The sequence below is a fragment of the Populus nigra genome, chromosome 3 (genome assembly GCF_951802175.1).
Source record: "Populus nigra chromosome 3, ddPopNigr1.1, whole genome shotgun sequence".
NCBI lineage: Eukaryota > Viridiplantae > Streptophyta > Magnoliopsida > Malpighiales > Salicaceae > Populus > Populus nigra.
The window spans coordinates 20,886,579-20,904,265 of NC_084854.1; the positions used below are offsets into that span (position 1 = coordinate 20,886,579).

Sequence of the window (17,687 nt, forward strand, 5' to 3'; positions counted from 1 at the left end):
TATTGCACCATCTTAAACCTTCATTCAGAGCTTCTCTACCCATTAATACACTTCACCATCCCAATGAAGGATCGGTTGCTGTGGTAGCTTTTAAGAAAAAAGCTGGAAGGAAAATATTTGCCTTTAAAGAACAGATAACTGTAAACTCCATCCTTGTTTTGCTAGCATTGCTAAGTTAAACGCTTCAAGATCTTTAAAACCCATACCAACCTGACCTTTGTGCTCGTATAACGAACGCCAGCTTAACCAGTGTGTTTTCCTTCCATCATCGCGCTGACCCCACCAAAATCTAGCTACCATTCTGCTTACATCTGGGCACAGAGAGGAACGCAGTTTGAAGCAGGCCACTGTGTAGATTGGAATTGTCGTGGCCACAGACTATTAATCTCAGAGTAATTTCTCAGGCCATGGAATAGATTGAGCGAGAGTTTAGTGTTTTGACTTTTGAATGGTAGATGGAAGCCCTAGAGAACGGTCTTGAGCACCAACATGCAAGGAACTTGCCAATCTATTCCGAGGCCTTTGAGCGGTGTTCTTGTTGAAGAAGAGTTTTGACTCCAATAAATTAACAGTCTGGGTAGCAGTGCACTCAACATCATCAGCACCACAAAAGAGATGTGAATAAGCTGCAAAGAGGATGTGACACTGAGAGACAGTGTCTAGATACTCATCTTGGCGCAACAAGCATGTCAGACCTTCAGCCCACAAGAGAAACAAAAATGGCGATAATGGATCTTCCTGTCTAATTCCTGTACATGATAAGTAACAGTGGTTATTCATTGCATTATCCAGTTTACCCAGGGGCCATGAAAACTCAACTTGAGCATAAGTAGCTCTAAAAAAAGAACATTCAGCTCTATCAAGAAAGTTTACTCATGAAACATCTAGTAGATAGTCCAGTGATAAGAGTTTGAGATTAAAAGGTTTATTCTTTTTATGGTTCCAGGTTTGAACCTTATAATTACTAATATGATGGTCACTGAAAGCTTACATGGTTGTTAACTTAATGACTCGTAGGATTAGTCAAGATGCGTGCAAACTAACCCAAACATTCACATTAAAAAAAAAAAAACACTTACTTATGTCAAGTTTCAAAGCCATTTCACGAGAACCATTGCGCTTATTTCTAAGATGCATGCTCTCATTTGTAACTAAAATGTTATCGGAAATCAACCTCTTTCGAATGAATGCTCTCTTGGTCTCACTAATAACTTTTGAAGGAGAGCAGTTTCGAGAATAATTGATTTATTAAAAAATATACTTTCAACTAAAACATTTCTACAATTACTGTTGATTTATTTTAATCTCATTAACTTAAAATCTTAAAATTAATTAAAATATTAAATAGATTTTATAGACTTATCGCCGGCAATGAGCAGGTACCATGCTAGTCTTTACTGAAACATAAATGCTCCATGGCCTCTTGAAAGTGCGGATTAAAATTAATTTTTTTTAGTATTTTTAAATTATTTTTAAAAATAAATAAATAATTATTTTAATATATTTCCAAACAAAAAATAATAATTAATTGAGCAAGAAATTGCTAACAGCACCAAGACTCTACAAACTCTACTGATACGCTACGGTGCACCTCTGCTTTTACTTTGAATTCTCAGATTTCCCAAAACAACCAAGGATAACGACCAGCAAAGAAGCTAGAACACACAGAATTGAAAACTGAACATGAAATGCCAGATAACACAGGTGAGCACGCACGGATAAACCTATAGGGACAACTTTAACCACAGGTTCTCAACTCTCAAGCAAGCCCTTTTCTGGCAATGGATTTATACGTGTCATGGACTCGTCCAAATAAGCACAAAAAGTACAACCACTCTTCGGGACATTTCCAGACAACATTTCCAGACAAAATATGAAGACCAATAATGAACAGAAATTGATCCTGATCATCCCTCGATGGTGGGGGGGGGGGGGGGGGGGAAGAACCATCTAAGCTGCAGGATGCACATGCTGCAGCTGCAATGCTGACCAAGACAGTTGGCAACAGAAAAACAATTTTTTTTTTATGATTGAAGCAAGAAAGCATACACAGGTCTTCATGTGACCCATGAACTCAATTTCAGCAAAATATACAATCAACGGAGTAACCAAGCAACTGTAGACACCATTCTAGACCAATAAAAAAACAAGACCCTCTCCGACAATTTCAAGGCTATAGAAGGTGTCACAGTTAACCATCTATTCTCTTTTCAGTGGATAAAACAATAACCGAGTATCAAACATGATTAAGAACTTTCCTGCAGCCTGTATATCGTAATTTCCTGTTGCTTAAAGTAGCGACGATCCTCTTCATCAACCAGAACAAGATTCAAATAATACTTAACACTGAACTTGTTGTTGATGTTGCGATGGGTCGGTGTCAGTTCATAAGGGCTAAGAAACAATCTGATGGGAATTGATTCACCTGAAACAATATCCACATGCTTGTATGTCATTGCCTTGAAGAATAACAAAAAACAAAGATATTTCCTGACTCAAGTATGAGAAAGAGATCAAAACATACCTAAATTTGAAAAAAAAATAAAAATAAAAGATTCATTTAAAACTCAGGTCAGCGTTTACTTGTGAAGTAGAAACACTGGTCAAAAGACTTTTCAACTCATCACAAAGATAATTTGTAAGTGGATTATAGTAGTTTGTGCTGCATTTCATCATATACTGCCTCAGTGGTTGTTTTGGTTAGATTACAAGAAATTTCAAGAAGAATGGTGAACATACCTCTGACAGGAGCACCATCCATCAACTCAAATTTAGCTAGTGTCTCTGTCTCAACATGTGTATTGGTCCCTGATCCCGTTGATTCTCGACGCCTGATCTCAAGATCCATATTTTTTATCTTGATTCTTACTAAAAGAAAATATATCTTTCCAATAATCACATCTTTTAGATGATACCTGCATGGTTTAATTTCCAACGAGTCAATAGGGAGATCCTTCAAAGTCACATAGCAGAAATTTCAATCAGTTCTACAACTAAATGATTTAGCTCCCAAGTGTGCTGCTAAACAAACTGTTTGAACCACCCGGTTTAGACACATCAAAGTGTAATGACCGGAAAGGCACCTTGGTTGATTAGAAGCCACAGTTGAACATAACCACAAGAACAAGAATTTTCAAATTACAGATCTGATTGTCCTGCCACACTTGGATTACTAAAGCCCAAAGAAGAGCATAACAAGCATAATGAGATTGACAAAAGCCTATTCACAGAATCTATATTGTCTTACTTGCTTTTGTTGTATTCAAATTCAATGTGCAGGCAATCTTCAATGCCAACTTCCATCTGCAGAAGTTGTTAGGAAGAATATAAAGAGTTAGACTAGTCAAAAAATGGACATCCAGGGCACTAAACTATCTGGTTATTGTATACTGTGACCATTGCAAGGTTGCTATTCATTACTTTGTACATTAAGGAGTTGTCTACTTGAAACTACCAGAGGCATCACAATGAGTTGAGACATGGACAGTGAAGCTCAGGTTTCAGGTACAGATAGTAGAATTTTTCACTTACCTTGATGCAGTTGTTGATTGTTGGAGGGGGGGAATAGTTGCGAACCTGGTACATAAAAATGAAATACAAGACAAACACAAAAAGGTGTTAATAGAAAAGGCATGTGAATAGTATGCAATGAATTAAACATGACGCATCTATTATAAAACCATTCAGGCTAAATATGTGAGGTCAATGTCTAATTTGCCATAATAAAGACACTCTAAGCTCCCAAAAATGCACTCTGCTATACAGATAAAACAAGTTCATAAACCAACAAGAAAAGGCAACTTGATTTGTCCCATTTGCAAAATACAAGACAATAGTCTGAGAGATATATCGATAAGCAAACTGTGTGCGCGTGCCTGCCCACACATGAGAGACGGGTGATAAGTTTTTAAAAAATTACCACAAGGTCCTGATATTCAATTATGCTTCCTGCATAACCACGAGTGACAGTCACTTTCAAAACATACCTGTAGAAGGAAAATGAGCAAATCATTAAGACATCAATTAACTATTATAATATCATTTATCTATTTCATTTTACAAAATTTAGTTATTTTAGATCTCCATCCTGAGTACCAAGCAACTGATTATTCCTAATCTTATATTATTCCACCACTCCTTTTGTACTCCACTCTTATCTCTATTCTCTCCATGCTATTGAGTGTATTGATGCTAAAAATTAAAGTGGTAATTGTGAAAAAACACATCTCCAATAATCTGTATATTAAGACTATCGATGTACATTAGGATGAACTAGTGACAACCGCTATTTTACTCCACAGGCTGAACTTCAAAGATGACAAATTAAAGGTAAAGAAACATGAAATGCCAACAGTTTGATAGAGATATATTTATGATCAAGAAATGATACGAGATTGTGATGTTATTCTTAATTGCTTTTTGCTTCAATTGTAGAAATAAGTAATCAACTGCAGCCTTGTATTTTTAAATGACTCAATAACCAAATTAAAGTCATGCTATGCCTTGACATGTAAAACGATGCATGGAGCTACCATGTTTACCATTACTTCCATGTTTTAGTTGCAGATGAGGACTAGTGCAATTGGATTATGAAAACTTACAAAGATAGAATCTAAAACCATTCTCAAAACTGCATATACTGAATTTGAAATAATTTGCAGAGGAAAACTAACAGCACAATGTCCACAAAACACCTTGAAATAATCAACAGAAGGGATAAGGAAAAAAATAGTTAACTTGCAAATTTTAAGACTAAATAAGTGGTATACCTGAGCCTCACATTCACCCCATTATACGTTTCATATGGCATTTCAACTGTGGAAAACTCAAATGGATACGTCTTTCTTTCATATATTTCTCCAGGAACATCTAATTCACGTACTGCAAAGCGAGAGAAGGCGGAATCATGTCTGAAATCCAATCAATTATTGTTTGGGTACAAATATGGCTATTTCCAAGGTCGTGAGCAGAGTGCAATTGAGGGGGCAGTCATATATCGTTGATAATTAATAACACAAATTTTTATAGCAGATAAAAGTATGCAACGGTACATAAAACATGAAATTTATAAAGAAAGATAAAGTAACATGCATGGTACACACTATTTTTCAATCGTATACAAAACAAGGAGTAAAGAAATAATAAAAAGTTGATGGCTTAGCAGGGCACCCATTTCTCCAAATAGCACAGCATGTGTTTGAGACACCAAACCATTTTAAGTTCAACCTTTTTATCAGAACTTAAATTGTAAACCCAGGCCATTGATTATTGTGCTTCCTCTTCAATGACCCGTTTCATCATTGGCAAAACAATTCACCAAGGATTTTACTAGGAAGGACTTGGGAGGTAACCTAAACAAAATTAAAGGGTTCACTGGTTTTCAAGTCAGGTCAGCTGATCCAATCTGGTTTTCAATATCATTGCAATAAACAAAATAGACTTCCACATACTAAACAGGAACCGTGTAAAGAAAAAACTAAAATTAAAGCAATAAAAATCATTTATAGAATACTCACCAAGTGACGTGAAGTCATAAAAATTGCCTCTATCAAAATACATCTCTGCGAAGTAGAACAAAAAGTTCCTTAAATCTTTGGAAAACAATTCAAGGACAAAATAATGCATGCATGCAGGAGAGTTGACAAAAATTAAAAAGCAAATAGTACAAAACAATCCAATTTCAACCAAGTAGAAAACAGAGCAGTTCAAAATCACTGTAGGATAGCTAGCAAAGCTCATAAAATTCATTAATGTTTATTTTAAAAAGAAACAAAGAAGTAGTTATAAATTATTATTATTATTATTATTGGTACAGCTAGCATTAGAAGCTTTTTATATTTTTTTAATTAACGAAGAATATTCAGAGAGAGGCAATCCAACAACAGGTTTAAAATTACTTGTCTGGTTTTGTATCATGCCTGAACCATTAACAAAAACAATCCTGAGAAGAGGACCAGAATATTTAACAATATTTTTATATGAAAATTAACAAAAGGCAATATTTGAAGTTTGGACTCGACTGCCAGTCATGGATGAATGAATAATAGCAAAGGGTAAGTTTGCTGGGAGGCTGGGTTACAAAGAGAAACCATTTTGTTTCAAGAAATGAAAGAAGCAACTCAACGCACAGCAGTTGCAAATGGCAAGAAATGCAATGAAAAAACTTGACTAACCAATTTGGCCAAGAAGTTCAACTTTAACACCATTGTGGTCAACTTTCTTCCCTTGGAGAGGCTCTATAGAAATCTGAAGGAAAAATAAAAATAAAAATTTATTAATGAAGAAGCCAAGATGAATCAAGCAAGATATACAACATTACTACAGAGCACCTGTCCAGCAATGTTTTCTTGATTGTGGAAGAGGGGAACCATAACTGTTTGACCATTCTCCTTTTTCATCGGAACCTACCAATCAGCCCAATGTGATTTGATTTGATGAGTCCACAATCACAAACAATGATGGATGGATGGGATCCAGTTGATTAAAATTGAAATTAAAAAAAAAAACACCTGCTTGCGATTTTTTGCATCGGAAAAAGTGGTGGAGATATTACATGAAGGCTTGAAAGCTCCAATTAGGTAATTCTGATCATCCATTCAATTTGATTAGTAAACTCTCAAATTTTATCACCAAACACACAAAAAAAAGGAATAACAATAATAATAATTAATGAAGAAAGAAAGATACCATTCTGTATAATTGAATTGAATTTAGCTCAAATCGTCAAGTATCTGCAAAACCAAGCCGATCAAAAAAGCAATAAGCAAAAATGAAGCTGTGATTATGAAGTCAAACAAAAAGAAAGCGAGGGCTTACAAGTAATGAAATGAATGAAACCCTAACGCGAAAGCTAACTCACCCACAGAAAGAGTGAGTCAGTGATGAGTAAAGATCTTAAATAAATAAATAGGGATTTTGGATTCTACTTTCTACACAAACAAACACTTGTAAGAGAGAGGGTAGTCTCCTTCCTGTCTTCTTCTTCTTTTTTCCAGTTATTATTATTATTATTATTATTATTGTTTCTAAGCATTGAATGAAAAATAATATGACGTGCTTGTTGATACATGAGATGGTAATGGAGTCAATACATGGTAATGGACTGCAGAACTATTTATCCTCAAATGAAATTAGTGACTACTAATGGGTTGAATAACTAGTTATCTTATCTTAAAACCAAATTAGTGTCCGTTAATGAATTGAAGAACTACCATCTTATAATGAATATAACAAGTGTCTGGGCTAAAAACTACTTATCATATCTATCTAGATGTTGGTCTAGTAGTAAGAACTTAAAACTAAAAAATTTACTTCTTCTGTGATCTCAGATTCAAACCCTGTAGTTGCTCATATAATAGCTACTGGAGGTTTACATTATCGTTAACTTCAGGGCTCGTGAGATTAGTCGAGGTACGTGCAAATTAACCCGGACACCCATGTTAATCTAAACAAAAACTAGTTATCATGTGATAGAATTAATGCTCGATAATAAGTTGAGGAATTAATTATTATGTGATGGAGCTAATGCTCGATAATGAGTTGAGAAACTAGTTATTTTATGATAGAATTAATGTTCGATAAGGAGTTGCGAAGTTAGTTATTTTCTGATAGGATTTATATCTCATTATGGAGGTGGAATTAGCTATCTTGTAGTTTATTTAGGGCTTGATAATGAATAAATTGTAGATTTAATTTTATTCCATTAAGCTTTCTTATTTTCTATTTTGATCCATGTTTCTTAAGGTTTTCATGTTTTTTTAATCATTGTTTTAGCATTTGTAGTCCCTAAATTTGAAAAATGAAAAGGAGGGTCGTAGGGAAATGGGGGAGGAGAGACTAGAGAAGAGGTTAGTTTGGTGCCCACAATCCAGCCACCAAGAAAACTGTTTTCTTTCATCGTTGGGTTTCATTTAGGAAAAAGAGTTCTGTTGTAGTGTTTTTATCCATCCATCTTGGTGCAAAAGGTAGGTTGAGCCTTTGGAATGTTTTTTTTTTTTAGTTAGTTTTTTTTTTTTTTTGTAGGGATTGAGGGCTGATTTGAGCTTATTAACAAGTTCATTGAGGAGTCTAAAGTCATTTTAGAAAAAAAGTTAAAAGTGAGTTTTTAATTGGGTCTGTATGGTATTATGTGACTGTGATTTGAAAAAAATTATTTTATAAAAAATACTTTTGGTCAAGGTTGATTTAATATTTATATATGTTTGGTTAAAACTGTGTTTGAAATTAAAGTTGAACAAAAAGTAATTTAACATGTTTGGTTAAGAATGCTTTTGAAATTGATGTTATAAAATAATTTTTAAAAATATATATTAATATTGATGGTTTTTAATTTAAATATTGTTGATTTAACTATTGCTATTACACCATGAAATAAATAATACTTTATATAAAATATTTTTTATTATTCCATTAAACTATCTACAATTCCATCACGTATGAAATATATCCGATAAGGACTACAGTTTTTTTGGTTTCTTAAGCGCACAACAATATCAGGTAAAATATAATCAGGAACAAAATTGGATTGCGATCAAATTCTGTAAATGTTATGTCATCAAGCGATTTCCATCTAATTTATGTAGTATCATTGAATAATATTAAACACTATTTTTTCGAATAAAACACAATTAAAAAATAAAAAATAATTTTTATTTTTTATTTTACTAGGTCGGGCCCGGTTTAATGTCATGCTACACTGTTCAGTGAACTATCTGCGCAAGAGGCAACAATAACTTGCTTTCCTTCCCCCTGCGTTTCAAACGCAAAAACACTATGGGACCCATGAACAATAAATTATGTTTTTTTAATTACTAAACAAGTTGCATCTGCATTTTAAGCAAAACGCAGACGCAACCTCCTAAACAAACGCTACCTTTAATCGAATGGGTTGGAACCTGGCTTTTCTAGCTGCTTGATGTTATTGATGACCATAGTAGTAAGTCTGTTTGGGAGTGTGGTTACGGTTATTTTTTAAAGTGTTTTTCACTTAGAAATTAATTAAAATATTTTTTTTAAAAAATTAATTTTGATACTAGAGCATTAAGATAATCTAAAAACATTAAAAAAAATATTAATTTGAAATAAAAAAAATAAAAAAATAATTTTTTTTAAAAAATATTTTTGAAATACCAAAAAAAAATAAACAACAATTAGCTATCATCGCGCTGGACATGCCATCTACCTTTTCTTTTCAAGTAAAAAAAAAAGGAGACAACGTACTAGCATGCTTATGGGGCCTTACCTTTTTTATTATGGTCCAGGCCTAGGCATCTTGACTCTATTTATAAAGGTTTTTTATTTTTTTTTTAATTTAAATTCATTCAAATGAAATAACTTCAAATATGATATTATTTTATTATACGTTGTTCACCTTTTTAATGGGATTTAGTGTTTTTTTTATAATGTCATCAAATGCTCTGGAAAACCCTTTAATTTTTATATATTTTTATAATATTTCAAAGAAATTATTATAATTATCTTTAATTTTTATCTTTTATATTTTTTATGAATGAGCTGCCTGGTATATTATAAAAATAAAAATATTTGTTTTTATAAGAAAAAGTAACCTCTAAGGTAAAAAAAATATAAATTGAAAAAAACTCATGGTTAAATATCTGTATACTTAACTTTTTGTTGTTTTTGAGGAAATATTATCGTTTTATTTTAATATTTAATTAGCATTAATAATCTTTTCTTAGTTTATCGGTCCATATATTTTAAAACTGATTTCATTAAGCTTGAACAACATCTTTATATTTTTAAATTAAAAAAATCATGATACAAAAGGTATCTACAATATTAATACATTATTCTACTACATTAAAAACTAACTTAAGATACTTCTCCTGACGCAACATTAACAATTTTTTTATCATTTATTAACACATATATTCTCTATTTATTTTATTAAATATATACATCAATTCTTTGATTCATATTCAATTATGGAACCTTATTAATAAGCTTAGGATTTCACTCATATCTTTATGTGGCAGAACGTTATGTAGCCACACCTGAGCTCAGGGTTTTACTCTGAGCTTTGTGTGGCAAAACGTCAAGCCAAGAAACAGAACGTCAAGCCAAGGGTTGCAATAACTGAAATCTTATTAATAACCTCAGGAAAAGCCAGGGTTGTATATTCATTTTTTCATGTTAAACTTTTTTATCTAACTTGCGTCGAAACACGGGCCAACTAACTACTATTGACTTGTTTTAGATCGAGTTATATCTCAAATAGTAGATAATTTTGTCATCCTTATCCCAACCTCAGGTCCATTGCTGGAGCTTCTCGACCTAACCTTTGAAGATATATGGGATTTTAGGGTAGGTAAGTTTCCATGGTAACAAGGCATGACTGCTTTATTTTCCTCCTTTTCTCACCATAGAAAGTGTAAAACAATTGAAAAACTACAGTGTTTTTGCATGTGTATTTGTGTACCATACATATGAGTTTTCTACTAATAAGATTACCACGGATTTCCTACTTTACTTAGAATAATTCAAACTCTTATATCTATATAATTCCAGTAACTCAGGATCATATCTCCTCGTAGTTATCATTCTAAGTTGGCTGCTATAATCTTGACACTTCATATGGCATGTATGGCTGGCAATCACTCAAGAAACTTATCTTTCTTATCTTTAGTTACAAGTATTTGATCCTTTATACCTCACAATCCAGAGGGTAGAGCACGAACATTAAGATTGTTTTGCTCTTGTTTGTGTTTTTATTGCTGGTAAGGGTTGGTTAGAGCATTAGCCAATTGAACTCTACTGGAAAGAAACTGTGCCACTAACTGTTTACTGCAAACTTGATCTCTAACGAAGTTAAAATTTAATTCGATGTGCTCTATTTTGTCACAAAACACAATATTGTTTTTTTTTTATTATTATTATTATCATGAATATCCGAGTCAATTTATATGTACCTCAACTAATCTCGACGACCATGTAAATCTCTAGTAATTATTATATTAGCAATCATAGGGTTTGAATTTAAGAACACAGGAGAAAAAACCCTTTAATTTCAAGCTATTATTATTGGATTAACTACTACATGGTTGCAAAACACAATATTAGATCTGGGATAAATTGCTCCAAAATTGTCACGCTATAGGATTGGAGCTTGTGTTCAAATAAAACCACCTTGATCCATATAGGTTCTGATGTTGTATTTGATAGAGCTTTATATTATGCATCAGTGCTGCTGCGAGCTACAGTAGGCTGTTATTTACAATTCCAAAAGACCTAGTGTATCTATACAAGGAAAGTAATTTAAAGAACTCGGGTCTTTGACAGTAAATATGTCCTTCAAACAGTTAATTATATTATCGATGGCAGCTGGACTTGAACCCGTTATGAAGATATCATCAACATAAATAAAAATACAAACAACAATTATAGTTAATGTATGGAAAACAAAGAGAGAAGTATCATCTCTGTTCATGGAAATCTAAGGACTTAAGCTTGTCTGAAAGTTTAGAAAACCAAGTTCCTGGAGCTTGCCATAAACCATAGAGGGATTTATATAACTTGCAGACATGATTGAGATATGGAGGATGAACATAACCCTATGGTTAAGACATGAACACTTCTTCTTGTAAATCACTATGCAAAAAGGCAATTTGTACGTCAAATTGCTTGATAATCCAATTAGAAAAAACTGCAACGGAGAGTATCAAATAAATAGTTGCATGTTTAATAACTCGACTAAAGGTCTCAGAAAAGCAAATTCCTTATTGTTGGTGGAATCCTTCGGCGACTAAACAAGATTTGTAATGCTCACGAGTCCCATCTACTCTATTTTTAATTTTATAAACCAAACAACATCCCACAATATTGGTAACAGCTGAAGGTGAAACTAAAGACTAAGTTTTATTTTGTAGCAAAGCAGAGAACTCCTTGCCAGTGAGCATTCTTGGATGCATGCTTCAGTAAATAGCACTAAATTGTTATCATCAACATAAAATATTATTATCAACATACTTGACAAGAAAGAAATGAGCATGAAACTCAAAGTAAATATTATTATCAGCATAAAATTGTTCATATTCATGGCCTAATGCTACAAGTATGCAAGTGATAATATCATCATATGTTATAGACTGTCCAACAATGGCTAATTCGTCTATAAGTCTCTTGATGAAAATAAAATAATTTGTGGCAGATTGATTTCCCTTAGTTGCAGTGGCCAATTAATGTTTGCGTATTTGGAAAATTGTCGCATAAGATCAGGAAGAAAAGGTTTCCTCTAGAGCATGCCACACAGCGTGAAATGTTGGGTAATTGACCGCTTGTTTAAGCACACCTTCAGCAAGGGAAGACATTGGTGTGCTAAGAAGGAGGTTTTCATGTCATACCCATTGAGTATACGCAAGATTTAGTATTTCAGAAATAACTCCATTGTTAGAGATAGAAATGACTTGGGCTGGTGTTGGTATGGAGAGATTTTGACCCCTGAAGGAAGGCACTATCTATGCTTTCCAGGGAAGATAATTATTTGACGGCGACCACATTAGACATGGAAATAATAGAAGAATTATTGGAAAGTTGAGTTTCAGAATTGAGAGAGAAGGAAGAAGACGAGGAAGACATAGATAGACGTTTGTCTTTTAAAGCTTTGATACCATGTAAAACAAACTAAAATGTTTCTGTACGCGTATTTGTGTAGCATACATATGAGTTTTATACTACTAGGATCACAACGGAATTCCTACTTGAATAATTCAAACTCCTATATCTATATAATTTAGGTAACTCAAGATCATATCTCCTCGTAGTTATCCTTTCAAGTTTGTTGCTATAATCTGGACGTTTCTGGTAAATGTTTTTTTCTTTTCCAACAAGGTTAAATCTCTTGCAGAGAGGTTGGAGGGAGTACTGGTGTATATTAGATAGCTTTTTATTTTTTTTGTAATGTATTATTGCTCATCCTACCAGTATTTATCAATGCTCTTTAATTTCTCTGCCTGTCCAGGAAAACAACTTGAATGCGATGCTGCAGATATTATTATTATGAAGTCAGGAACCGTCCCTTCTGCATATTCGCGAAATGCACAGAGGGTCCCGTCCCCGCCCCAAAATCTAATTGGAAGCTTTGCTTTGATGCAGAACAGCAGGAGCATTTATGAGGAAATCTGAAATTGCCACGCTCCATTTTCAAAGGAGGTCGTCTACATAAATACGCTCATGCATGCCTGTCTCCTGCCAAGAATCTTGGTAGCTTCATGCATTAAATGAGTGATTTCCCTTCAGATTCGCAAGTCCAATTCCAGAAATCTTAATCAAGATCAGCGTTGTTCTTGTTGAAATCTTTTGAATAGCATCCCGAAACGATGTCATTTTAAGAATTGAGATTATACGAACAACTCAACATCTGCTTAATATTGATCGATCCCACAAATCTCACCGATCACTACTCCTTTTTAAATAATAGCCCAAATGGTTTATGCTAAGCTAAATATTAAACATGGAAGAAATGGAGGATGTAGATACAGTACCGCTCCCTCCAGACTCCCAGTAGACAACTGAAGATGAGAAATACTACTGCAAATATTTATGAGCACGGTACGTTCTGCTTCTGGAAAAAATATTAAATTAATTTTTAATAATTTTAATTATAAAAAATTATAAAATCTTTTTAATAAAAACATCTTTTAAAAAAAAACTTTTATTGAGATATCAAACACAAACACACATAACATAAAATTTTTAGTGTGTATTAAAAACTCGTTTGATTCTAGAAAACATATGAAATTATTTTTTATATTAATATTAAAAATATTTTTTTAAATAAAAAAATTATTTTAATATATTTTTAAATAAAAAACACTTTAAAAAACAATATGATGCAATTTATTAGTATTATAATATAAATTGTTTTTTTCTTGTAAAATAATCAAAGTATTTTTTTAATTTTATTTTTTATTTCAACATAAAAAATTAAAAAGTATTAAAAAAAATATTAATTTAATAAATTTTAAAATAAAATACATTTTTAAAATTTACTTAAAATAATTTTAAACACAAAAACAAATAATATATAATTAGTTTTTTATATAATAAACATATAATTAGTTAGCTATTGCTAGTCTCCTCCTGCTATGAATGCCCCGTGCATGCACAGAAAACTAAAATCATGGAGCATGATGAGAATCAATTAATACAAATTATGGATAAAAAATTAACAGAAACTTATACAATAATATGTTATTAATTGCTACAACTTGATCAATTTAGTTTGTTCTTCGAAAATTAAAAAAAAAATCAGAAAATCAAATTAAAAAAAAAAAAAGAATTATAGCAATTGCTTCAGCAAAAACACGAAACGCGTGGGTGGAACCGATGGATGATTGTCAATGTTGTAGACGCAAAAGAATATTTCTCAACATGACCGACTCACCTGTGACTCACATCTTCTTAATCATCCTTCTCCTTGTGCAACAATATTAGAAGAAAAAAATTTAGAAACCGTGCCATTAATCCTTGTAATATATCATCTCATGCCTGCCAGCAACCTGCCACTTAATAGTAGGGAATTGTTGGGGGAGGAGGAGATGCATACGATACTCCTACAATCGGTGGAAGTGGAACTGTGTTCTCAATTGCTGGCGGCGGCGGCGATGGAGTCGGTGGTGGTGGTGGGGGTGCATATGAATTATGGGGAGGTGGCGGAGGACTTTGTTGATGGGATATTGATGGTGGATAATGCCACTGTTGTTGATGAGGGGGAGGTGATTGCGGGTGATGATAGCTTGGCACAGGTGGCGACGGTGGAGGTGATTGTGGGTGTTCATAGCTTGTCATAGGTGGTGGTGGAGATGGTGATTGCGGGTAGTGGTAGCTTGGGGTAGGTGGCGGCGGCGGCGGCGGGTGTGGGTGCTGATAGCTTGGTGTAGGTGATGGCGGCGGCGGGGATTCTGGAGTGATACACCCAGATGATGGTGGAGGTGGTAGGGGAAGCCATGGTTCTTGTGAAGGCGGCGGCGGTGATGGTGGCGTCTGATACAATGGAGGTGGAGGTGGAGGTGGACTAGAAGCTGCTTTAGGTGGGTAATACTCTACTGGTGATGGAACTGGAGCTGTAGGCTGGGTTGGAGGAGGAGAATATGTATATCCATTCGTTGGTGGAGGGGGTGGTGGTGGAGAGTTTGTGTGGTAACTTGGTGGTGGCGGCGTCTGATATAATGGAGGTGGAGGTGGACTAGAAGCTGCTTTAGGTGGGTAATACTCTACTGGTGATGGAACTGGAGCAGTAGGCTGGGTTGGAGGAGGAGAATGTGTATATCCATTCGTTGGTGGAGGGGGTGGCGGCGGAGAGTTAGTGTGGTAACTTGGTGCTGGAACTTCGGCTGACTGCTTTGGTGGCGGTGGTGCTTGGTACTGACAGGAAGGCGGGGGTGGTGGTGGAGAGTTAGGGTGGTAACTTGGTGCTGGAACTTCAGCTGACTGCTTTGGTGGCGGTGGTGCTTGGTATTGATGGGAAGGCGGGGGTGGTGGTACATGGTAATGAGTACCGGGTGAGACTTTTTTGATAGGTGGCGGTGCTGGATGATTTGAGTGGTAATGGCTGGGTGGAGGAGGAGGAGATGGTGGTGGCGGTATATGGTGATAAGTTGGTGGCTGTTGTTCTACAGGTGGAGGTGGAGGTGGAGATGGGGGTGGAGGCGGTGGTGGTGGAAGATGCGTTCTGGGCGATACTTTTTTACTAGGCGGTGGTGGGGATGCAAAATGTGGAGATGGCGGCGGATGGAAAGACCTTGTAGGAGGTGGTGGGGGGTGTGATCTGGTGGAAGGTGAAGACTTGGAAGTGGGTGGTGGTGGTGGTGATGCTAAGAATGGCTTTCTAATGGGTGCAGGATTTGGTGCTGGCCTTCTAACTGGAGAACCTCTCCACGGCCGTCGTGGTGGTGTTGATGGAGAGCCACTTCCACCTCCGCCACCACTGCCACCGCATTTGAACTTGCTGCAGTCAACAGGGCGTGCAGCTTCAGAAGAACATTGCTTGGCTGATCTCTGATTTGTCTTTCCAGGAATGCAATTCTGGGTACTATTGGAGACGCCTCCGATAGCAGCACAGCTAGGAGCTTCGCCAGTGAAATAGTTGAAAGAAAAGGTGAAGTTTTGCAAATTAGGCAACTGGCAAACACTGGCAGGTATAACACCTGTGAAACTGTTGTGTGCAATGTCAAGTTGCTCAACACTCTTCATGTTTCCAATGCTGGAAGGGAGAGAGCCTTGAAGATGATTGAAGCTCACGTCAAAAACAGTTACTTCCTTGAGCATCCCGATCTGGGGAGGCAAGCATCCAGTGAGATTGTCGTTCATGAGAATGATCTCGTTCAGGGTTTTGCCCATCTTTCCGATGCTGCCTGGAATGCACCCACCAAGGTTGTTGTTCGCAAAGACAAGAACAGAAACAGGAGAGTTCCCAAGATTCTCTGGGATGCCAAACTGGAACCTGTTGTCGTTCAAGAAGATAGCATCAAGAGGCTTGTCAAAGAGCTGGGAGGGCACAGAACCTTCAAACTCGTTGAAGCGCAGATCCAAGTACTTGAGGGAAGGCAATGAGAGAACAACCTTCGGAAATTTGCCCACAAACCGATTATTGCTAAGGTCCAGCTCATGTAGAAGCTTCATTTTGCTGAAACTATTGGGCACCACTCCACAGAATCTGTTGGAGTTGATGTGGAAGAGTGCCAGATCGGTAAGAAGGCCGAGCTCGGTAGGGAGGTAGCCAGCAATGTCAGCATGGTTGAGGTCAATGCCAGCCACCACCCTTACTTTCTTGTTCTGGGGAGATGGAGCACAAAAGATCCCCATGTAAGAGCACACGTCTGAGCCCTTCCAGTTGGCCGTGAAGTTGAGTGGGTCTGAATAGATGGCTTGTTTCCATGACTGCAAGGCAATGTAGGCTCTGCGGATCCTAGGGTTCTCAAACTTGAGGTTTGGATCTACGTCTATATCATGACCTTCATCTTCATGGGCTGCAGATGAGATCTGGAAGAGGAAAGAGGAAGTGGAAACAAGCAAGAAAAGAATCAAGAATAAGCGAGGAGGAGATGACATTGATGCTTGCCTGGATGAAGAGAAGCAAGTCACATGAAGGAGAGAGTTGGTGTCATATGAGATACGCTGGACAGTGTGCCCTTTCCCACCTCCCTATACTTTGTTTTATAAAGCCCTTGTTTTAGCCTTTTCATTGCTGTAGTTTCGCTCTTTTTACTTGCCACCCCACCTTTTTTTTCCTCTTAATGTTCAATTGTTTATTCATTTTAACAGTACCAAACCCTAATCTAATCCATTTGAGTTCAAATTTTTATTCATTTAACCAGTACTAATTAACATTTAATTTAGAGGTTAGCGCCGCTGCTGCTGGGTGCTTTAAAAAATAGTTGTTTCAGACGAATTTGAAATCATAACATGCTGGCACGTCTGTACAAAACAGGAAGAGAAATGAGGAATGCTACTGTGAGTGGAGACCCAAATGTTTCCAGCCTATTTTCATTGCGTGTGAGTTGAAGTGGTGTCGATGGGGCTTTATCACTATTGATTTTTTAAATATTTTTTTATTTAAAATTTTATTTTGATATTAATCCATCAAAATAATTTAAATAAAAAAGAAGTTAGAAAGTTAATTTAAAACTAAATAAATAAATAAATTTTAAAATTGTTAAAAACACGATTAA

The 17,687-nt window shown here is 35.4% G+C and overlaps 2 protein-coding genes across 4 annotated transcripts; both read right to left on the minus strand.

The window, feature by feature from the left end:
* Nucleotides 1–1,998: 1,998 nt before the first annotated feature.
* On the minus strand, nt 1,999–7,124 carry LOC133687976 (vacuolar protein sorting-associated protein 26B). Of its 2 annotated transcripts, none has more exons than XM_062107338.1 (12): nt 6,860–7,124; nt 6,688–6,731; nt 6,510–6,584; nt 6,330–6,404; nt 6,174–6,246; nt 5,517–5,561; nt 4,770–4,881; nt 3,920–3,986; nt 3,532–3,576; nt 3,248–3,303; nt 2,740–2,915; nt 1,999–2,425 (listed from the first exon to the last, which is right to left on the minus strand). In XM_062107338.1, the coding sequence occupies exons 2-12, from the start codon at nt 6,688–6,690 to the stop codon at nt 2,247–2,249; spliced, it is 906 nt and encodes a 301-aa protein (XP_061963322.1). In that variant the 5' UTR covers nt 6,691–6,731; nt 6,860–7,124; the 3' UTR covers nt 1,999–2,246. The 2 variants fall into 2 exon arrangements, with proteins under 2 accessions (XP_061963322.1, XP_061963321.1); XM_062107337.1 differs by having other exon boundaries at nt 6,817–7,124.
* Nucleotides 7,125–14,175: 7,051 nt separating this feature from the next.
* On the minus strand, nt 14,176–17,067 carry LOC133689695 (leucine-rich repeat extensin-like protein 6). 2 transcript variants are annotated; one of them, XM_062109687.1, is made up of 2 exons: nt 15,192–17,067; nt 14,176–15,014 (listed from the first exon to the last, which is right to left on the minus strand). In XM_062109687.1, exons 1-2 carry the CDS (start codon nt 17,065–17,067, stop codon nt 14,524–14,526), a joined length of 2,367 nt encoding a protein of 788 aa, XP_061965671.1. In that variant the 3' UTR covers nt 14,176–14,523. The 2 variants fall into 2 exon arrangements, with proteins under 2 accessions (XP_061965671.1, XP_061965670.1); XM_062109686.1 differs by having other exon boundaries at nt 14,176–17,067.
* Between the last annotated feature and the right edge of the window lie 620 nt (nt 17,068–17,687).